Here is a 23,855-nt window from a genome sequence, read left to right on the forward strand (position 1 = left end):
TAGGGAAAATCTCTTAATAAGGGTTATTAGTCATGTGAAGGTCCTAGCCCGATATGAATTATATTTTTAGAATTGGGTGGGTCAGCTAAATGAAATGCACCTACACATGTTGTGGTATGGACCCTGTATCACCCCCAAATGGTGTATCCATGTATGTGGTTATAATTTACACGTCTTGCTTGATATCGCTGAATAGATAAAATCATGACCAGAAACATGCTGGGCAGATATTCCTGATTGGAGTACCTCCTCCGGAGATACTGCCAAAATAGGGAATTGTGAATTTTCCAAGTAACAACACCTCTACCCCCACCCCTCCCTGAATGACCTCAGGGTAAGGGAGTTTTGTTCTGGGGAAACCTTTAAGAAGCAGGGGCTCACGGAGACCCAGTTGTCAGACTTCGGAGATACACTACTGTATAAGGATTTTCCATTTGCTTCAGTGACACCGCACAAACTGAGGTTTAGGTCGAATATCTCTAATCTGGTATCTTTATTTATTTTCTCCTTGCTTTGTTTTAAAATACTGTCTGTTGTGTATGCCTGCAAACCTTACCTCCACTATAAAATCTTTTTCTGTATATTTTTGTATACTTATAAATATTTAGCACTGCTAGTCTTTTTTAGAATAAATCTGCAATTTATTAGTCAATCCTTGTCCGTTTTAAAATGAACCATAATTTCAAAAATTGTGTTCATAATTCATAGTCTAGGTTCCAGTTTACTGGTGATATACAAGCTGGTGGTGGCAGCTGAGTGTTTGTGGGTATTGTAGTGTGCTGGAGATGTTAGTCTGTCCAGAGGGTGAATTAAGCTTTCGTTCTGCATGCATACAGATGCCTGGGAATGCTGTATACAAATCTGCCTGTGTTCTAAATACTCCATGCTTACAAATCCTCTACAGTGATCGATCAAGGCTCTGTCATGGCAATTGGTAACAGTGAGTGTGCTCTGATTAGTCAATCTGTGACACATTGGCAACAAAGGTGGGATTGATTGGAGTCCCCCCTCTCTCTCCCTGACTGTCTTAAGGAGCCCTAAGGCTAAAAAAATATTTGCACATCCTGAGCTTTGTTACATGAGCAGCAATTATGTACTAACCCTTTAAGAAATAGATTTACTGCTGTATTTAACTTTTTTATCATGCATGCTTTGAAAGAGATATGATTTGTGAAAAAAAAAAAGTAATTCCTTTGGTTATTTGTATATGTTTGGTCATAGAATAAAAGCTAGCATACTTCTCTCATTCGAGACTGCCACAATTCTGTGTTATTAATAGAAAAGTTCCCAGTTCCATTGAACATGAACACTTCAGAACTTTGACATTTCCACTGAGGCAAAGATAGAATTGCTATTGTGGGTGTAATTAAGCTGAATGTTCCTCCTTGTAGAATAGGTAATCTGTGGATCAAAAAGAAAATATTCAGTTACTTATAATTCATTTGACTTACTCCATAATTGTACAAAAATATAGTGTACACCAAAAACTGGAATAATTAGGATAGCAGAAGTGCAACTGAATAAATGATATCTCGTTGCTCTGCCTTTTGTATTACTTCACTACTATTTATAGACATTTGCAATTTTGTCATCTATGCATGGAATAAACCTATTTCTGCACAATTGGGCAGCATTAATATTGGGCTCACATGGGCGGATTTGGATTGCGAATTCACTCTTTCGTTCACACTCACGAATACGAATTGTGTATTCTGTGAGCTGAAGAAAAATCTTAGCACGCTCTATTTTGCCGTAAAATCCACGCAGATGGCCTTCATTGATGTTGATGGAAGCCGTCCGACGCGCAGCCCATAACATTGTGTACAAATAAATATCCGCAATACAGAAATATCAGGTACATAGGGATGCCAGTTGGGCTCCCACCCAGAATCTGCCGCAGGCCTCTCGCATGTGGAATCTGGTCTGCCCGTTTGAGCCCGGCCTAAATTGGAATATTATTTTTGCGTGAAGAAAATGCATGTGCAAAATACACTTTATGTGAAGGAACTCATTGAAATCAATGGGTTTTATTCACTGCATATTGCATACGCAAAACACTGTGCACATACGAGCATGCGGGTTTTGTATGAGGAAAATGCTGTACCAATCTGCCATAGGTTCCCATGCTACCACTCACACATATTGTGTGAAATACACATGCAATAAAGATTGCAGCATGTTCTATCTTTGTGTGTATTATGTGTGCAAACATGCCAAGATATTGCATAGCGATCAGCAGCCCACAGCATGTATGCAATGTCATTGCGTATTTACTGTCTGCTGCGTGACTGTCAAATGTGGGTGCCACGCAGCGAATTATGGTCATGAAGCCACCATAATAGTGAATGCATTTGTTTTCTTGAGGCTTTTGCAATAGTTTACACCTCTCTGCCCTCTTTGTTTCTAACTAGATTTTACAAATAGTCATAAAATTTTAAACATCCTTCAGTCATTGGAATCAGAGCTGCCGCTACGACTTTGGCCTCCTGCAAGGCTCACACAATGATACTACTTGCTCTAGCCTTCTAACAACCCCAGCTGATAAGTATTAATGTAAATACAGTAATTGTCAATCACTTATTATTTTACCATGTAAGCAGCTTTATCTTCCCTTGTTCCTGTTATCTCAATACTGATTGACAATGAAGTTCTGGTATGATTATTGCGTAAATGGCCTTCTTAATTTGTACCAGCCATTTCTTTAAGGACTTAAAATACTCACAAGGGCTATCTTCTCATATGGATAATGGAATTTTACAGCTTTCAGACAAGTATGTTTTTGCTCCATATTAGGTCCATGTTGAGGGGACCTGTCAGGTTGTGCTGCTGGGATCTGTCGTTCTACTGGGTTCCAGTAGCACACCTTCATAGGTGAGGGATAATTGAGCTGGCTGGGTGTGCAGTTCCTCCTGCCGGTCAATCCCCTCAGGTCTGCTGCCTATATATACACCAGTCCCTCTGCAAGAGGAAGTTGGTGTCCCTTTACTCTAGGGTTTGTTGCTCTTGCATGCCTGTATCTGTGTTATGTGTTTGAACAGGAGCTGGTCCAGTGTTTGTGCATGTTGCCAGACTTTAGGTGTGGATAGCCCTGTTCTGTGTATATGGTGTGAACAATGTCATGTTCTGTATGTCTTGGTCTATGTATTTTTCCCCCAGATGGTTTGGACACCTGCTATTCCTCCCCTCCTGGCGTTTCTGTGGTGGTGCATCCAGTAGTGTGTGTGGTACGGTGACCGCACAGGTGCATTCACTCGCAGGTTTCTCCCTCCCCTTGGCAGGTGCAGCCTCCAAACATCTGATTTTCTTGTGCGTGCTACAGGCTAGGTGATGCTTGCCACAGTGTTCCTTGTATGCCAGATGGGTGATGCCTGGCGTCCCTTCCCCTTGTACAGTGGGTGTGGTGGCTCAGTACAGTTGTGGTTGTATTCATGACATGCACGAGTTCTGAGTGATGTTCATATATTATGTTGGTATGTGGGGTTATGCATAATGTCTCAGTTTCTGCCTGGTTCAGTTGACCTCCTTTGCAGAGTTTGTCGAGTCTGAGGTTCCAGCGCGGGGCCGCCTTTATCGAGGCGATCGCCTTGTTTTTTAGGTAGGGTCCTGCCATTCTCCCTGCAGCCCAGGGTCAGTCCCCCATCCTGTGTTCGGAGTTCCAGTTGTGTCCCAGTGTTCGTCCTGCGACGAGGTGCGTGCAACAGATGTAATTTAATGACCAGCCTTTCCATTTGCTGCAGACCCCTGTGCGGTATGTACCTGAGCTTTTTCCCTTCTCTTGCTGACTCACTGGTGTCCGCATTAGGCCCATAGTGATAAGTCCTGTGCATGCTATGTGAGGAGGGAGGGTTTCCATTTTTCACCTCTGGACTGGTGCATTTTCTGTGCAGGCTACTGTTCAGTGGTCTTCTGCATAAGGCGCATTGGTCCTGCTTAGTTGTTGCACAATATTTTTTCTACCTCCTGGTCAGGATATGGTGGGTGTTTGCATCAGGCACGTTGGATAAGTCTTGCGCTACGCCTATCCTGTTAGTGACATATGTGTGGCTGTACTAGGCCGTTGAGTAAGTCCTGTACTGTGTGGGTGTCTTTTGGAGGAGTTGCATAAATTTTAATTTTTGCTTATGCCTTAAGGGTCCAGAGGCCCCTTTTTTAAAGGGGAAGTACTGTCAGGTGATGCTGCTGGGATATGTCGTTCTATTGGGTTCCAGGAGCACACCTTCACAAGCGAGGGATAATTGAGCTGGCTAGGTGTGGAGTTCTTCCTGCCGGCCAATCCCCTCAGGTCTGCTGCCTATATATACACCAGTCCCTCTACAAGAGGAAGCTGGTATCCCTTCACTCTAGGGTTTGTTGGTCTTGCATACATGTATCTGTGTTATATGTTTGAACAGGGGCTGGTCCAGTGTTTGTGCATGTGGCCAGACATTAGGTGTGGATAGCTGTGTTCCGTGTATATGGTGTGAACAGTGTCATGCTCTGTATGTCTGTGCTGGTGGCTAGATATGAGGAGTGAACTGTCCTGTTCCATGTGGTTGTTCTGTCTTGCATGCTAGCCCTAGTGTGTTTGGTGTCTGGTTGGTATATGTCTGTTTGTACATTAATTTTCTGTCAGTTTTATGTTAGTTTGTCTCTGATTTGTCCTGCTGGGTTGTTTGCCTTTTCTGGGCTAGGGTGTCCCTTGGGTCCTCTGGTACATGTTGTCTTGCTAGTGTAGGGACCTGCAAGACAACAAGGAGCCTTGATCGCGGCTTGTGGGCTTAAGTATTTTGGCCAATATACGAACCAATACCTTGTACTTTTATAGCTATAATATCTGCTTATGTGAACAGTTATGCATGGTGAGTGTGTGTTGTCAATTGGTTCCTGTTTGTGTCTTCTGCCAGTATGTCCAGTCGGAGTTCGTTTCCTGACACTGTTCCCGGTGGTCCCTAACCGCTTCTGGGGCACGTTCTTGTGGGCCCGGTGTTTGTTTGCCCACATGAGCATAACAGGACCATAATAAAATAAATCTATAGGGCTATACTCCCATGACTGTATTTTTTAAGGCCACTTTTCAAAAACTGAAAATACTCTAGTATTTGCCTCCATATTTATATTCTTTTCTTTTGAGCAAATACAAATTAGTATTTGCCCAATACAGGCAAAACTGAATGGAATGCATACAGATGCAATGTCTTTTGGAACATGTCCATAATCCAAAACTGTGTTTTAATACACTCGTCTGAAATCAGCCTTACGGTGAGCTTTATAATAGTCATCCCATAAACATATTATAATTGTTTTAATCGTCTCTTGCTTCCTCTCTAAACTATTGGTGAATGTACTGTACCATGGTTAAAAGGTGCCACATTATTTCATAAGAACCTACCATCACATAGTTTACAGCAATTGCCCTGAAACCCTGGCAGACCCACTTTAAGTCAATAGTGCCCTTCAGATCACTTTCAGATCTTTTGAATGATGGATCTGTCATGAGTTTATGATTTCCACTGAGAACTTTAGTTTGATTGTTTTATAGTAATTTAGTACCAGATACCCCTTTTAAAAGAAGTGTCACCCCCTAATTAGGTTGGTTTCCCACAAGTAATATTTATTATCCACAGGATAAAAATAACTGATACATGTTAGATTGGTGGGATTTTGGCCACTAGGACCCCTACTAGAGGTCGGGACGCCTCCCCCATTTCTTGTCCGCTCCAGTTAAGAGGTCTTGAATAAAGTGGTGGCTGAGCAAACATTCTGCTACTCCATACTACCCTATGGAAAGTGTGAAAACAATGGTCTGTCCTATAGTGTTACGAGAGATGGCAGTACAAATACTGTACTTGATCACTACCTCAATACTGCCTTACTACAGCCATCCTTGTGAGGATCGTGGGGATATCAGCAATTGGATGCCTAAAAATATAAACATGTCCACAATATTATTGGTGAGAAACTTCATTTTCACTGTAGGCTGTAAATCAAGATGACTTTTTTGCACCAGTTTACATAGTGGGTATCTACTTATACAAAAAAGTCACAAGTTATTTAAAAGATATTGAAGTGATATGGAGACAGACATTTTTCTAGATTTCCTATCAGTATTCAAATTGAAGAATACTATATTATAGTAAATCTACGCAGACTTTAGTTTAGTGTAATTGATGGTCAGTTACTTTAATAGACATTGTATTAACTGGATAGAGGTTCAGCATTCTTATTACCTTGTTCCAATTGTTGTTTGAAGAATTGTACATATGCCAGACACAAAGAATATGGTGCACATCAGCTGACTTTTCACTGCATTGTCATGCTTCACACATAGAGGTTCTGCTAGAATCAATGGAATAGCGATAATTCCTCCAAAGGCCAAAATATAATGCTGTAAAGATTGTGAAAGTGAACATTTTGAAAAGAGGCCACAAAAAATAAATGTTCCTTCCAAAAATAATGCACAGAGGTTGCCAATTTTCACTTGCATGTAAATATTTATTAAGATATATTTTAGAGTTTTTTCACAGTTTGTATGCGGCACAATGTAAGGGGTGTATCTTAAGTACAAAACTGAATATTGATCACGCGGTCAGTGTGGATATGTGATGATGTTGATGGGCAGACATGCTGCTATCAGCATTATTTACAAGCATGTATATTCCAGCTTAAGTTAAAGAATAAAGTTCATTTTCCTAAAAATACTCTACATCTTGTATAGCCTGGAGGAAAGAAGAAAAAAAGGGGGCATGATCCAAAACCTTCAAACATATTAAAGGTATATATAAGATTTAGGATGGAAGTGCTTTTATTAGGAAGGTAAACACTAGAGATGAGCGAACGTACTCGTCCGAGCTTGATACTCGGGCGAATATTAGCGTGTTCGGGATGCTCGGTACTCATAACGAGTACCACGCGATGTTCTGGTTACTTTCAGTTTCCTCTCTGAGACGTTAGCGCGCTTTTCTGGCCAATTGAAAGACAGGGAAGGCATTACAACTTCCCCCTGTGACGTTCAAGCCCTATACCACCCCCCTACTGTGAGTGGCTGGGGAGATCTGATGTCACCCGAGTATAAAAATCGGCCCCTCCCGCGGCTCGCCACAGATGCCTTGTGAGTTAGCTGAGGGAAAGTGCTGCTGCTGGTGCTGCTGTAGGGAGAGCGTTAGGAGTTAGTGTAGGCTTCAAGAACCCCAACGGTCCTTCTCAGGGCCACATCTAACAGTGTGCAGTACTGTGTTAGCACTGTATTTTTTTTTTTTTTTTTCAAAATTGGATCTGCAGAGCATTGCGCTCTGCAATAGGGACAGAAGTGGTGGTTAGGCAGGGAGAGTGTTAGCAGTGAGTGTAGGCTTCAAGAACCCCAACGGTCCTTTCTAGGGCCACATCTATCCGTGTGCAGTACTGTCCAGGCTGCTGTTAGCAGTGTTGCATTTTTTTTTTCTTTCTCAAAAACGGCTGTGCAGACCATTGCACCCGGCATTAATACTACAGGGATAGAATTGTGTAGGCAGGGCTAGAAGACATACATTATTCATTGAATAGACGCAGTGTGGCTTTTCCTTTGAAAAACAAGGGAAAAAATTCTATTTCGCCTGCCTCTGACAGTCCTCGGGGCTCTGGGTACGTGTGTGCTGCGTGCAGAACGTTAAAAAAAATCAGACGCAGCCAGCTACGTTTTACTGCAGGCTTGCGCCAATTTTTTTCCTGCATGGGAAATCCCTGATCTGCTGTAGCCAATAACTTTGCATCACTGCAGTTCTCTGACACATTTGCAGGGCCACAACACAGTTATTAAACGTAGTAGTATTCATTGAATACACGCAGTGTGGCTTGTCCTTTGAAAAACAAGTGAAAAAATTCTATTTTGGCTGCAGGCTTGCGCCAATTTTTTTTCCTGCATGGGAAATCCCTGATCTGCTGTAGCGAATAACTTTGCATCACTGCAGTTCTCTGACACATTTGCAGGGCCACAACACAGTTATTAAACTTAGTAGTATTCATTGAATACACGCAGTGTGGCTTGTCCTTTGAAAAACAAGGGAAAAAATTCTATTTTGGCTGCAGGCTTGCGCCAATTTTTTTTCCTGCATGGGAAATCCCTGATCTGCTGTAGCGAATAACTTTGCAGCACTGCAGTTCTCTGACACATTTGCAGGGCCACAACACAGTTATTAAACTTAGTAGTATTCATTGAATACACGCAGTGTGGCTTGTCCTTTGAAAAACAAGGGAAAAAATTCTATTTTGGCTGCAGGCTTGCGCCAATTTTTTTCCTGCATGGGAAATCCCTGATCTGCTGTAGCGAATAACTTTGCATCACTGCAGTTCTGTGACACATTTGGAGGGCCACAACACAGTTATTAAACTTAGTAGTATTCATTGAATACACGCAGTGTGGCTTGTCCTTTGAAAAACAAGTGAAAAAATTCTATTTTGGCTGCAGGCTTGCGCCAATTTTTTTCCTGCATGGGAAATCCCTGATCTGCTGTAGCGAATAACTTTGCATCACTGCAGTTCTGTGACACATTTGCAGGGCCACAACACAGTTATTAAACTTAGTAGTATTCATTGAATACACGCAGTGTGGCTTGTCCTTTGAAAAACAAGGGAAAAAATTCTATTTTGGCTGCAGGCTTGCGCCAATTTTTTTCCTGGCTTGGAAATCACTGGTAATACAGCATGCTGAGGGGTAGGGGTAGGCCTAGAGGACGTGGACGCGGCCGAGGATGCGTAGGCCCAAGTGAGGGTGTGGGCACAGGCCGAGCTCCTGATCCAGGTGTCGCAGCCGACTGCTGCGCGATTAGGAGAGAGGCACGTCCCCACATTCATCGCCCAATTAATGGGTCCACGCGGGAGACGGTTATTAGAAAATGAGCAGTGTGAGCAGGTCCTGTCATGGATGGCAGAAAGTGCTTCGAGCAAGCTATCATCCACCCAGAGTTCTGCGCCGTCCAGTGCTGCAAATCCGAATCCTCTGTCTGCTGCTCCTCCTTCCTCCCAGCCTCCTCACTCCACTACAATGACACATGCTCAGGAGCGGGAAGACTCCCAGGAACTGTTCTCGGGCCCCTGCTCAGATTGGGCAGCAGTGGTTCCTCTCCCACCAGAGGAGTTTATCGTCACTGATGCACAACCATTGGAAAGTTCCCGGGGTCCGGGTGATGAGGCTGGGGACTTCCGGCAACTGTCTCAAGACCTTTCAGTGGGTGAGGAGGACGATGACGATGAGACAAAGTTGTCTTGCAGTGAGGTAGTAGTAAGGGCAGTAAGTCCGAGGGAGGAGCGCACAGAGGATTCGGAGGAAGAGCAGCAGGACGATGAGGTGACTGACCCCACCTGGTGTGCAACGCCTACTCAGGACAGGTCTTCAGAGGGGGAGGCAAGGGCAGCAGCAGGGCAGGTTGCAAGAGGCAGTGCGGTGGCCAGGGGTGGAGGCAGGGCCAGACCGAATAATCCACCAACTGTTTCCCAAAGCGCACCCTCGCGCCATGCCACCCTGCAGAGGCCGAGGTGCTCTAAGGTCTGGCAGTTTTTCACAGAGACGCCTGACGACCGACGAACAGTGGTGTGCAACCTTTGTTGCGCAAAGCTCAGCCGGGGAGCCAACACCAACAGCCTCACCACCACCACCATGCGCAGGCATATGATGGCCAAGCACCCCACAAGGTGGGACGAAGGCCGTTCAGCGCCTCCGGTTTGCACCCCTGCCTCTCCCCCTGTGCCCCAACCTGCCACTGAGATGCAACCCCCCTCTCAGGACACAGGCACTACCGCCTCATGGCCTGCACCCACACCCTCATCTCCGCTGTCCTCGGCCCCATCCAGCAGTGTAGTTCAGCGCACCGTCCAGCCGTCGCTTGCGCAAGTGTTCGAGCGCAAGCGCAAGTACGCCGCCACGCACCCGCACGCTCAAACGTTAACCGTCCGCATCGCAAAATTCATCAGCCTTGAGATGCTGCCGTATAGGGTTGTGGAAACGGAGTCCTTCAAAAGTATCATGGAGGCGGCGGCCCCGCGCTACTCAGTTCCCAGTCGCCACTACTTTTCCCGATGTGCCGTCCCAGCCCTGCACGACCACGTCTCCCGCAACATTGTACGCGCCCTCACCAATGCGGTTAGTGGCAAGGTCCACTTAACTACGGACACGTGGACAAGCACAGGCGGGCAGGGCCACTACATCTCCCTGACGGCACATTGGGTGAATTTAGTGGAGGCTGAGACAGAGTCAGAGCCTGGGACCGCTCATGTCCTACCCACCCCCAGAATTGCGGGCCCCAGCTCGGTGGTGGTATGTTCGGCGGTGTATGCTTCCTCCACTAAAGCACCCTCCTCCTCCTCCTCCTCAACCTCTGTCTCGCAATCAAGATGTGTCAGCAGCAGCAGGACGTCGCCAGCAGTCGGTGTAGCGCGGCGTGGCAGCACAGCGGTGGGCAAGCGTCAGCAGGCCGTGCTGAAACTACTCAGCTAAGGAGATAGGAGGCACACGGCCCACGAACTGCTGCAGGGTCTGACAGAGCAGACCGACCGTTGGCTTGCGCCGCTGAGCCTCCAACCGGGCATGGTCGTGTGTGACAACGGCCGTAACCTGGTGGCGGCTCTGCAGCTCGGCAGCCTCACGCACGTGCCATGCCTGGCCCACGTCTTCAATTTGGTGGTTCAGCGCTTTCTGAAAAGCTACCCACGCTTGTCAGACCTGCTCGTAAAGGTGCGCCGGCTCTGCGCACATTTCCGCAAGTCCCACACGGACGCTGCCACCCTGCGCACCCTGCAACATCGGTTTAATCTGCCAGTGCACCGACTGCTGTGCGACGTGCCCACACGGTGGAACTCTACGCTCCACATGTTGGCTAGGCTCTATGAGCAGCGTAGAGCTATAGTGGAATACCAACTCCAACATGGGCGGTGCAGTGGGAGTCAGCCTCCTCAATTCTTTTCAGAAGAGTGGGCCTGGTTGGCAGCCATCTGCCAGGTCCTTCGAAACTTTGAGCAGTCTACCCAGGTGGTGAGCGGCGATGCTGCAATCATTAGCGTCACCATTCCTCTGCTATGCATCTTGAGAAGTTCCCTGCAAACCATAAAGGCAGCCGCTTTGCGCTCGGAAACAGAGCCAGGGGAAGACAGTATGTCGCTGGATAGTCAGAGCACCCTCCTGTCTATATCTCAGCACGTTCAGGAGCAGGAGGAGGAGCATGAGGAGGATGAGGAGGAGGGGGAAGAGACAGCTTGGCCCACTGCTGACGGTACCCATGCTGCTTGCCTGTCATCATTTCAGCGTGTATGGCCTGAGGAGGAGGAGGAGGAGGAGGAGGAGGATCCTGAAAGTGATCTTCCTAGTGCGGACAGCCATGTGTTGCGTACAGGTACCCTGGCACACATGGCTGACTTCATGTTAGGATGCCTTTCTCGTGACCCTCGCGTTACACGCATTCTGGCCACTACGGATTACTTGGTGTACACACTGCTCGACCCACGCTATAAGGAGAACCTTCCCACTCTCATTCCCGAAGAGGAAAGGGGTTCGAGAGTGTTGCTATACCACAGGACCCTGGCGGACAAGCTGATGGTAAAATTCCCACACGACAGCGCTAGTGGCAGAAGGCGCAGTTCCGAGGGCCAGGTAGCAGGGGAGGTGCGGAGATCGAGCAGCATGTACAGCCCAGGCAGTGCAACAGTCTTTAAGGGCCTGGACAGCTTTATGGCTCCCCATCAAGACTGTGTCACCGCTCCCCAGTCAAGGCTGAGTCGGCGGGAGCACTGTAAAAGGATGGTGAGGGAGTACGTAGCCGATCACACGACCGTCCTCCGTGACGCCTCTGCCCCCTACAACTACTGGGTGTCGAAGCTGGACACGTGGCCTGAACTAGCGCTGTATGCCCTGGAGGTGCTTGCTTGTCCTGCGGCTAGCGTCTTGTTGGAGAGGGTGTTTAGTGCGGCTGGGGGAATCATCACGGATAAGCGTACCCGCCTGTCAACCGACAGTGCCGACAGGCTAACACTCATCAAGATGAACAAAGCCTGGATTTCCCCAGACTTCTCTTCTCCACCAGCGGACAGCAGCGATACCTAAGCAATACGTAGGCTGCACCCGCGGATGGAAGCATCGTTCTCTCTCACCATCCAAAACGGGGACATTTCTGCTTCATCAATCTGTGTCTAATATTCCTCCTCCTCCTCCTGCTCCTCCTCCTGAAACCTCACGTAATCACGCTGAACGGGCAATTTTTCTTAGGGCCACAAGGCTCACTCATATAATTTTTCTAAACAATTTTTTATACATTTCAATGCTCTTAAAAGCGTTGGAACTTTAACTTGAAACAATTTTTCGTTAAACTGGGCTGCCTCCAGGCCTAGTTACCACTTAAGCCACATTAACCAAAGCGATTAATGGGTTTCACCTGCCATCTTGGTTGGGCATGGCCAATTTTTACTGAGGTACATTAGTACTGTTGGTACACCAATTTTTTTGGGCCCTCACCTACAGTGTAATCATAGCAATTTCTATGTTCTTCGCCTGCACTCATGGTACAGAAAGGTGTGTGGGGTTGGCCTACACTTTAGCTACATAAATGTAACTTGGGCCTTGGCTATACTGCAGCTACTGAAATGGAACTAAGATTGCGCTCCCACTATACTGCTGCTTCGGAATTGTTCCTGGGGCCTGTCTTGAGTGCTACTATTACTGAAATGGAACTAATACTGTGCTCCCCCTATAATGCTGCTAGTGATATGTTAGGGGGGCCTGTCCTAATGCTACGGCTGAAATGTTACGAATTATGGGCTCTGCCTATACCGCTGCTAATGGTATGTCTCTGGGGTGTGGAAACAGAGGCTTCACAAAGACATGATGGCGGCGAGGCCATTTCCCACCAACGCGGTTACTGTTAAGGTGCATATAACCACGGACACGTGGAGAGGACACGTAGTGCCTCAAAAACATCCCCCTCCTCCTCCAACAATGAAAACATTCTTGGCAAATGCCTTTGCATTGGTTCGTCTGGTGGCAGTCCAAGAATTTCACCTTTACCGACACAACAAGAGAGCCCCCCCACCATCCCCCCGCCACGGCCCACTTAATCCTGGCCACATTCCGAAAACCAACAAAATACAACCGCGCTACTAGGTCCGCAGTCACCACCACATTACCACCAACGCGGTTACTGTTAAGGTGCATATAACCATGGACACGTGGAGAGGACACGTAGTGCCTCAAAAACATCCCCCGCCATGGCCAACTTAATCCTGGCCACATTCCAAAAACCAACAAAATAAAACCGCGCTACTAGGTCCGCAGTCACCACCACATTACCACCAACGCGGTTACTGTTAAGGTGCATATAACCACGGACACGTGGAGAGGACACGTAGTGCCTCAAAAACATCCCCCTCCTCCTCCAACAATGAAAACATTCTTGGCAAATTCCTTTGCATTGGTTCGTCTGGTGGCAGTCCAAGAATTTCACCTTTACCGACACAACAAGAGAGCCCCCCCACCATCCCCCCGCCACGGCCCACTTAATCCTGGCCACATTCCGAAAACCAACAAAATACAACCGTGCTACTAGGTCCGCAGTCACCACCACATTACCACCAACGCGGTTACTGTTAAGGTACATATTACCAGTCTGACTGGGGCATACAGACACCTTGACAGAATGAATAGTGTGTGGCACATAGGTTCCCCATTGCTATGCCCACGTGTGCAGCTCCTGATGGAGGTGGCACAGGATTGGATTTCTCATTGCTTCTGTACAGCATTGTGGGCTATCGCCCCACCACTTTTAAAGAGGGTCGCTGCCTAGCCGTGCCAACCCTCTGCAGTGTGTGCCTGCAGTTCCTCCTCATGGCAGACGCACTTATAAATAGACATGAGGGTGGTGTGGCATGAGGGCAGCTGAAGGCTGAAGGGACAGTTTGGTGTGCGCTGTGGACACTGTGTCGTGCAGGGGGGAGGGGGGTTGGGCAGCATGTAACCCAGGAGAAGTGGCAGCGGAGTGTCATGCAGGCAGTGATTGTGCTTTGTTGTAGCTAGTGTGGTGCTTAGCTAAGGTATGCCATGCTAATGAGGGCTTTTCAGAAGTAAAAGTTGTTGGGAGGGGGGGGGCCCACTCTTGCCGGTATTGTGGCTTAATAGTGGGACCTGGGAACTTGAGATGCAGCCCAGCATGTAGCCCCTCGCCTGCCCTATCCGTTTCTGTGTCGTTCCCATCACTTTCTTGAATTGCCTAGATTTTCACACATGAAAACCTTAGCGAGCATCGGCGAAATACAAAAATGCTCCGGTCGCCCATTGACTTCAATGGGGTTCGTTACTCGAAACGAACCCTCGAGCATCGCGATAAATTCGTCCCGAGTAACGAGCACCCGAGCATTTTGGTGCTCGCTCATCTCTAGTAAACACTAGAACAAGGGGGCACAAACTGGGATTGGCGAAAATAAGATGTTGAGACACATTTTTTTTACTGAAAGATTAGTAGAGTCTTGGAACAAACTTCAAGCAGACGTAGTTGAAAAGCAGTAATAAGTGCATTCAAGCTGCCTGGGTAAGCAGAAATCTATCCTAAGAGAGAGATAAAAAGGAAATAATATAAGGGCAGACTAGATGGGCCATGTGCTTTTTTTCTGCTGTTAACGCTGCATGTTTTTAAGTTTAGTTTTAACCCCTTAATGTTACAGGACGTACAGTGACATCGGTTCGGGTTATGTATGGAGGGAGATCACGGCTCGCTCCCGCTCCATCCAATGCGGGTGCCGGCTATTTCTTACAGCTGACACCCACCCGCAAAAGCTGCCTTAAGCCGCACCGTTCATAAGAGCTTTTAACACTTTAAATGCCACTGTCAATTCTGAACGATCTTCGGAGGTCTCGTACGGCCCCCCGCAATGAGATTGCAGGTTGCCATTTGGTTGTCATGGGAGCTGGGGGCCTTCTGAAATGCCCCTGGGCTGCCATTGCAGAGTGCCTGTCAAGCCATGCCTGACGGATCGCGGTATGATCTAATGCTATGGCATTACATCGTACTGCAGGAGCTATCGGGCCATTGCAAGTTGTTGTCCCCTATAAGGACTGAAAATAAATGTAAGAACTAGTTTTAAAAAGTTTTACAAATTATTAAAAAAATAAAAGGTTGAAAAAAAACTTTTGCCATATGTATAATAAAAGAATCTAAATTATAACAGTAATAAAAAAATAATTGGTATCGCTGTGTTCGTAAAACTCCAATTTATCAAAGTATTGCATTATTTAACCCGCACAGTGAACAAACAACGCCAGAATTGCGCTTTTTTGGTCAATTCATCTCCAAGAGAAAATGTAATAAAAAGCGATAAAAAAGTCATATGTACTTCAATATGGTACCAATATAAACTATAGGACGTCCCACAAAAAAAATGAACCCTCACATAACTATGTTGATGGAAAAGTAAAAAAAAGTTATGGCTGTCAGAAGATGGCAGGGAAAATAATTTTCAATAATTAAATATCTTTGAAAAGAAATAAAAGTAGTACAGCAAAAAAAAAATCTATATAAACTTGAAATCGTAGTAATCGTATTGACCCATAGAATAAAGTTATCATGTCATTTTTGTTGCAGTGTGTACACCGTAGAAACCAGACACACCCAGAGATGGTGGAATTTTGTTTTTTTAACTCCACTTAGAATTTTATAAAAGTTTTTCAGTAAATTATATAGTACCATTGAAAAATACAACTCATCATGCAAAGAAAAAAGCCCTCAGACATCTACATTGATGGATAAATAAAAGTGTTATGATTTTTTTAAAAGGGGAGGAGGAAAAAACAAAAATGGAAAAAAAGGGCCACGTCTTTAAAGGGTTAAATTCTGGTTAACAAGTTCATAGTCTAACACCATTGATTCTACTGAACACAACGTGGATCTAATTTTCCTGCCTCAGGCTCATCTTATGATTACAAATCCTATCCCATCCTTAGGTCTGATTACCCAAACTAACAGCATCATAGCGCACAGTTGTGCCCGTGATACATTCCTTTGAAATTGGCCTTAGTTTAGGAGCTCGTTAAAGGGAATGTCAGGAAGGGGATGGAATTTAAGACAAACCAGAATTTTTATTCTGAGAAACATTAATGCAAAGAGATTTCCATAATGTGTTTGGGGTCTGGAAATTCTTCTAGAAACTAATCATATTTATATAATTTTTGAGATCTTCCTCTTGGCAGCATTGAATTCCTTATAAAACACAGAATTTAACCCTTTGCAATCCATTTTTGGATTCAGGGTTTCCTAGGGGGCTTTCTCTTTCTGCCATTATACAATGGTGCCATCTGCTGGCTAGAGACAGTACTGCAGTATATGACATGACGGAGAGGCCCCCAACAACAGATTGGCCAGTAATTTACAGTAAGAATACCCTGCTGGACATCCTCCTACATCGGAGCTGTACAGCCTTCAATCAGAATGTCTTTAGACGTCAGACAGTGGATTGGAAAGGGTTAAGTTCTTTATAGTATACACAGTGGAGGTAATCTTTTTATGTACATTACTACAAGTGTAAAACAATAGTTGAAGATTTCTGTTTTATGTGACATGGAATACCTAACAGTCTCATTGTGCAGTGTCCTGTGGCAATTACAATGTCTGCTCACATATGGCTTTCAAATCCATGCAACCTTTTGTGCTAGCTTGTCCATGTTCAACTCGCTAGAAACTAAATAGAAAGTGTGTGCATAATGCTATAAGCAAGTTGTTACTGATGTGTGGGTTTAAACAACAATACAGATATAGTAGAGTAATAAAACAGAAGTACTCAGCATGGAAGGTAATACATTGCGCTACTATTCTCACCTTCAGTCAGTTTTAAGTCTTTAGTAGAGCTCACTGTAAGGTGATTTTATCTTACAAAGATACATTTGCAATGATAGCAAGATACGAAAATACATTGAATTATCACTGCATTAGGAATAGCTGGCCATGACACCTTGTGATCAGTAACGCAGTGCCACATGATGGCTGTGCCGCAGGCTGCTCTCAGATAATGTGCTGACCTCTCTTCCTGCTCAACAGAAGGCAACATTTGTCAATCATGAGTAAATATGGTGACTACAGTGACCTTGACTACGGGCTGATTGATTCTGCCCAGAGTCATGGTACCAGTATTTCTGAAATAGTCTCAGTTGTTGGCTGTTCCCAAACCACCATATCAAGAGTATATCAAGACTGGTTGAGTCATGGACAGACATCCGGCAGAAGATCACACAGTGGCAGGCCATGTGTGGTTGATCTTAGAGGCAAGCATCAGATGTCACATCTGGCATCTCAGCAATGACATGCAATAGTGGAGCAACTGACCCAGCAAACAACAATGGGGAAGTTGGAAATATTTCCAAAATGACTATGGGCATACCTAGTGACAGCTGAGGTTCAATAACCGAAGACAAACAGGAGTGCCCCTGGTGATCCCTTACCATCGCCAACAAGGTCTCACATGGGCCTAGGAATGACATCTATGAACCTTGGACACATGGCAGAAGGTCATCTGGAATGATGAGTCCTGTTTCCTGCTGAACAATGCTGATGGCTGGGTCCGTATCTGGCATTAACAGCATGAGGCAGTATCCCATGGGTGTAGCTTTGAGGTTCAACAGGCCGGTGGTTGCAGTGTCATAGTCTGGGAGTGTTTTCCTAGCATGGCCTAATTGCCTCTCATCATACCACAACCCTTGAATGGTGAATGCTTTAGGGACCAATTAGCCAACTCTCTGCACCCATGTCTTCAGGACACCTTCCCTGACGACAGTGCCATCTTTCAACAGGACAATGCTTTGTGCCATAAAGCCTGGATCCCTAGGCAGTGGCAGTAAAAGCATGGCAATGAATTCTCCACACTGTCTTGGCCCCCAAACTCACCAGACTGTAACCCAATTAGATGTGTTTAGGATATGCGGGAAAGAGCTGAGGGATCAGCTCCAACTTATCTGTAAAATATGCACCAACTGGCAAAGGTACTGCAATGGGCATGGGTCAAGTTGAGTATGAAAGATGCTTGCCGCCTTGTGGAATCTACTCCCTGATCTCTGAAAGCCATAATTGCCCAAAAAGGTGGACTAAACCATTATTGAGTAAGTGTTCCTAATGCAGTATTCGTTCCGTGTGTATAATGCTGATGTTACAGTGTTGGTGCCAACAACTTCCCTACTTAAATAAAGGCAGAAAACAAAAAGAATGAAGCACAAGCCTGATTAAATTGAAAACAATGTGGCAATGGTAATTCCATTGTTTACTCACTTGGCAGCAAGATCCTTGATCTACAAGGGAACTGGAATTGTGCTTGAGAATGGTCACAGCACCCTCAAGCACTATTCCAGTGATTATATTTGCATCTGTATAAGAGCCTACACAAGTCTTGTGAAGCTTGCTGCTAAGAGGTCTCATTAACTGAGGAGCCTGCTGCCTAGATGTATTGATATTGAGGCATGTTTTGATACGAGGGGAGTGTAATATTCACCTGCCCTCTTATATGTGAGCAAAGAATGGAACTACCATTGCTACATGTTTTTCAGTTGTATCTGTTATACTCTCCACCCTTTGAATATTCCATTGATGAGGCGCGCCAGACAAGATTATAGTAAGCAATGATTTTTAAAAGGGAATATCCAATATGACGTTGGTCAGTGATAGATTACTTACTAATGTTACATTTTCCTCATGGCTGACTATAAAGTAGTTGTGTTCCAGCTACATCAGAAATGTGCCTGATTTTTGTTGTTTGTTTTATGCTCAGACTCTAACGTGACCCTCCATACTCCCTCGTAGTAAGCCCGGTCTCACACGACCGGATTTGGATTGCGGAATCCATGACCGCCACCTGCACAGATGATCCACAGTATTCCGCATCCATTTCAACATAGAACATTCGTATGTCCCATGAGCGGACAGCAATTGCAATTTCGGTTTGCAGAAATAAAATTGCAACATGCTCTATTCTGGTACGGATTATGCACGGAAGTCAATGGAAGCCATCAGACTCACAGGCCATCCGTTCACACACAGGTACCTGCGTCATCATCTAGAGATGGTGCGGAAAAAAAAAAGATTTGAAAAAAATCTTTACTGCGCATGTCTGTTGGCAAGCTGCTGGGTCCATCCACAATGCAGAATTAAACACTTTTGTGTGGACACTGGCCACGGTCGGAGAGTGATTCCGCTGTGAGGTCTGCATACGGAATCTGACCTGTCCATGTGAGACCGGCCTAAGGCTGATTTAGCTTACTATATTTATGGCAGTTACCTAATGATCAATTTTTTTCAAACAGGCGCTTTGGTAATCTGTACTACTGTATTTCCCTAATAATAGGACCTTCCCTGATAATAGGACCTACCCTGATAATAAGACCTACCCTTATTTTCAGAGGGGGGCTTAAAATATAAGCACTCCACGAAAATAAGCCCTAGCTAGGCTACATGTGAAAAAATCAATACTCACCTACCGCAGGCATTTCGGTCCTCACACTGGCCTCAATTGCTACAGGCTGCCGCGTCCTCCTTGTAGCCGACAAAGCAGTTCTTCCTGATCATGATGGTGTCATTCAATGGCTGTGATTGGTTAATACAGTGCCGTGTCAGCAAATGAAAGGTGGTGCTGGAGTAATCAATCAGAGCATTAGCCTGCTGGAGGCAGGGTAATCAAGCGCCCCTTCCAGGAAGAACTGCTCTGTCATCTAGAAGGAGAACGCGGCAGCCTGCAGTGATGGAGGCCTGCATGAGGACCGGAACGCCGGCGGTAGATGAGTATCGCCACCCCCCGAAAATAAGACACTGTGTTAATTTCTAGGCAAAATTTGATATGACAGTGTCTTATTTTTGGGGAAACACATAGAAGCAGCCCGTGAGTACTTTGACCAATGGTGATTCAGACTACCTCAGATCCTTGTAGAAACTCACAGATTACAACTCTTTCCTAATGCAGCTCAGCTAAAAACAGCCAAGGAGCAAGAGCGGAGGAAAATATTATAACTAAGAAGCAAGTATTTACTATAAGTACTGACTGCACAGTTACTTTAGCATCTACCTCTAGAGGTACTAGCATCCTGAAACTGGAACATATGACTTCAAATTAATAGAAAATTGGAATTGGCAGCCTGAGATCTTCTACTCCAATGAAAATAGTGCCAAAACGCAATCTGGTGCAGCTGCCAAGTAATCCTCTAAGCTCTACAGTCAACAAGTGCCAACATACTTACTGAAAACAGCATTTATAAGGTGAGAGAAGATTTTATTGAGGAGGCAGGAGAAGCCATTTTTTGTGAGGAAACAAATGTGAAAGCTAAGGTTTCATTAACTAGTTTTAGTCAGTTTTAGGGTGCCTGCACACGAGCAGAATTTCAAGCGCGTGATTTTAGGCACATAATCCGCCCCAGACCGCAGCCAATATACTCCTATGAGGATCCGCAGTTGTCCCCAGACGGACGGATTTGTATCGCGTTTTTTCACGCGAGTGAAAAAATCTGCGACCTGTTCTAATTTTGGTCGGATCATGCGCGTGAAGCCTCCAATACAAGTGAATGGGTGCGTTTTTTCACGCAGTACATCCGGAGTGCAGCTGCGGATGGAGTCACTGGTTGCTATGACTACAGGAAGTAGGCATGGTAGGAGGCGTCCCAACACACAGCACAGAGCTTCACAGGCACATTTCAACTGCAGATCTGTCCTTTCAGTCCCCTCATCTACCAGAGAGCAGCCAGCAGACACCAGCCAGGGTGCACCCAGTACCTCCTTTTTTTCCTGGGGGGCTCTTCCTCCTCCGTTACCGCAGTACGTCCGAAAAAAGTTACATGGATCAACCATGCCCACAAAGACATCTGCTCACCGGGTGAAAGCATGTTGCCAGAATAATTTAACGGTGCTCGCACAAGCAAGAGGGACAAAACAGAATCTGGGTGTTGGTTTTTAAGCTGTTTTCCAGGGAATGGGCAGTTCTCTAGGGGTTGGGTTTACAATAAGGGTGTCTTCCGGATTTTTCTGCGCGTTTTTTTCCGCAACACATCCGCGTATATCCGCGCGTGATTTTTCACGCATCCGCACCTATCCGCAAGCACATTTAGGTACCATACGCGCGTGAAAATCCGCGAGTGGAATCCGGAACGCTCGTGTGCAGGCGGCCTTAGCAAGATATTTTACTAAATGCAAAATCCAAATATACATAAATGTAACAACATAAACAAAGTTATAGTAAACTAGATAGATTATTCAAACAACTTCATTTACTTTAATGATTTTGTATTGTGTTCTTTATTATTTGTCAAACTGTATGTACCAACCTGAAAGGCCAGCAGGATACACAAATACCACGGGGGTTTATCATCGATTGCATAAATTAATTCTATAGATGGTTTCTTATAATCTTCTTTATAAAGTTGATCAGTTGTATTCTGATTTCTTCCTTCAGTCTCATTATCAAATAATTTCTATTGAAAACGAAAAAGTTATTTCAGTTTTTTCACCTAAGCATGAATCTATTACATAGCATTGCATGTAACAGAATAACGGGTATTTGCTTATTACATTTTAATTCTTAAGTTTATAAAGGGTAGTCCTTATTCCAAATTACTATTAGGCAGCAGAAAGCAGTTATGAGAAGTGTCACTCTCTGGAGGACCCAACACCTCTGAACAGACAGTGGTTGAGCAGGTACCCTCACAAACTACAGTTGATTGCAGGGGGACCTACCAGCAGAATACAATGAGATCAGTTTATTTTACAGCTAGCCCCTTTATCAAAGAAAATGGTCAATGTGGACAAACCCTTTAACTACAACTAAATATCTACAATCTAAGAGGAAGAGGCAGGCACACAAGTCTCAACAGGAACAGGATATGCTCAGAGGTGGCTAATTGTTAATCAATAGGGATGAGCGAGTATACTCGCTAAGGCACTACTCGCTCGAGTAATGTGCCTTAGCTGAGTATCTCCCCGCTCGTCCCTAAAGATTCGGGGGCCGGCGCGAAGCGGGGAGAGCAGGGAGGAACGGAGGGGAGATCTCTCTCTCCCTCTCTCCCGCCCGCTCTCCCCTGCTCCCCGCCGCAACTCACCTGTCAGCTGCGGCGGCCCCCGAATCTTTAGGGACAAGCAGGGAGATACTTGGCTAAGGCACATTACTTGTGCCTTAGCGAGTATACTCGCTCATCCCTATTAATCAACCATTAGGGTGGTGTTGATGTAGGTCAATAGCCCTTGTGGAAAAAATGTTTTCTTTCAGGAATGCTTAAGCAACTTAAAGGTGTGTGCAGGTTTTACCGAGTGAGAATGTGTTCCAGAAGAAAGTCTTGAGTTAAGGTAAAGTCAATCCTTACATGATGTCACATAAAACCCCAGGTTGCCATCCAGAATAATACACCTCCATTGCAGATAAGGTTTATTTGCCAAATTTACAAACTTTAAGCTTTTGGCAAAAAACAAGAATTAGAGGCCATTGTCCATAAGGAGTTGGCTAGGATTCCCCAGGAACACTGTCAGAATCTGGTATCTGGCTAAGCAACTAATTTGGTTTTCTAGTAAGTGCCAAAGTGTGACTGGCAAACACTTGTGGGTCTACAGCGGCATTGTGACCATGGCCTCGGTCCATGTGATGCCCCAAGTTGGCGCCTGTTTATTTTCTGCCAGCACTGGTCAGCAGGGAATTATAGGGGTTAGCGGGCAAGCGAGAAAAAAATTGTCTTATACCAGTTAGATGTGTAGCAACATCCCCATGCATGCTGCAACTCCAATATCTGTTTCATTAGAGCACTTACATTTGCTGTTATGCCTCTTAAACAAATGAGTAAAAGGGAAAGGTAAGTGAATAGCTTGTACTCCTAGCAGCTAAAACAAAGATAAGAGTTGTAGGCTTAGCTTCTATAGGTTATAAATTCTCTGATAAAGATAAAGCATAGAACTCTGCAAGAGTAGCGGAATATGACAATTATCCAGATATACACTGATTGCAAGATATCCAGGCTCTCCATACATGTGTTACTTACAGATACTTTATACATGTGTTACTTTAAGATATTTTTTCATGTATATATATTTGATTGATTAAAGTGGTAGTTTCTCCTATGTTAGGGATGTCAGTACTTTTTCAATGTCTAAGGATCACCAATAGAGATGAGCGAACGTACTCGGATAAGCACTACTCGTCCGAGTAATGTGCTTTATCCGAGTACCTCCCCGCTCGTCCTGAAAGATTCGGGACGCGCTGCGGAGCGGGGAGCTGCAGGGGAGAGCGGGGAGGAACGGAGGGGAGATCTTTCTCTCCTTCTCTCCCGCCCGCTCTGCCCCGCTCCCCGCTGCGACTCACCTGTCAGCCGTGGAGCGCCCCGAATCTTTCAGGACGAGCGGCGAGATACTCGGATAAAGCACATTACTCGGACGAGTAGTGCTTATCCGAGTACGTTCGCTCATCTCTAATCACCAAGTTTGATAATGCAAGCACTTTACAGCCTAGGATTCGAAATTTCAGTAGCATTAGATGGGAGCTGATTAGAGATGAGCGAGCATACTCGCTAAGGGCAATTGCTCAAGCGAGCATTCCCCTTAGCGAGTACCTGCCCGTTCGAAAGTCAAAGTTCTGGTGCTGGCGCGGGGGAGCGGTGAGTTGCAGCAGTCAGCAGGGGGAAGAGAGGGAGAGAGAGATCTCCCCTCCGTTCCTCCCCGCTCTCCCCCGCAGCTCCCTGCCCGCTGCCGGCACCCGAACCTTGTCTCTCGAGCGGGCAGGTACTCGCTAAGGGCAATGCTCGCTCTAGCAATCGCCCTTAGCGAGTATGCTCGCTCATCACTAGAGCTGATATTTATCAAGGCTACTGAGGTAGATGTTTTTACTGTATAGCCAACTAAGGCTACATTCACATGAGAACAAAACTTGTGCGA

The 23,855-nt window shown here is 45.5% G+C and overlaps 1 protein-coding gene across 1 annotated transcript in view; it reads right to left on the bottom strand.

The window, feature by feature from the left end:
- Positions 1 to 22,981, bottom strand: part of LOC136610028 (solute carrier family 23 member 1-like) — a 175,860-nt gene extending 152,879 nt beyond the window's left edge. The window contains exons 1-4 of the mRNA XM_066589299.1: positions 22,967 to 22,981; positions 21,269 to 21,415; positions 6,207 to 6,364; positions 1,239 to 1,401 (exon numbers count right to left, since the gene is read on the bottom strand). Coding sequence (XP_066445396.1) covers positions 1,239 to 1,401; positions 6,207 to 6,364; positions 21,269 to 21,415; positions 22,967 to 22,981 — 483 coding nt within the window. The remainder of the gene's footprint in view (positions 1 to 1,238; positions 1,402 to 6,206; positions 6,365 to 21,268; positions 21,416 to 22,966) is intronic.
- Between the last annotated feature and the right edge of the window lie 874 nt (positions 22,982 to 23,855).

The sequence above is a fragment of the Eleutherodactylus coqui genome, chromosome 2, assembly GCF_035609145.1.
Source record: "Eleutherodactylus coqui strain aEleCoq1 chromosome 2, aEleCoq1.hap1, whole genome shotgun sequence".
In the NCBI taxonomy this organism is placed as follows: Eukaryota; Metazoa; Chordata; class Amphibia; order Anura; family Eleutherodactylidae; genus Eleutherodactylus; species Eleutherodactylus coqui.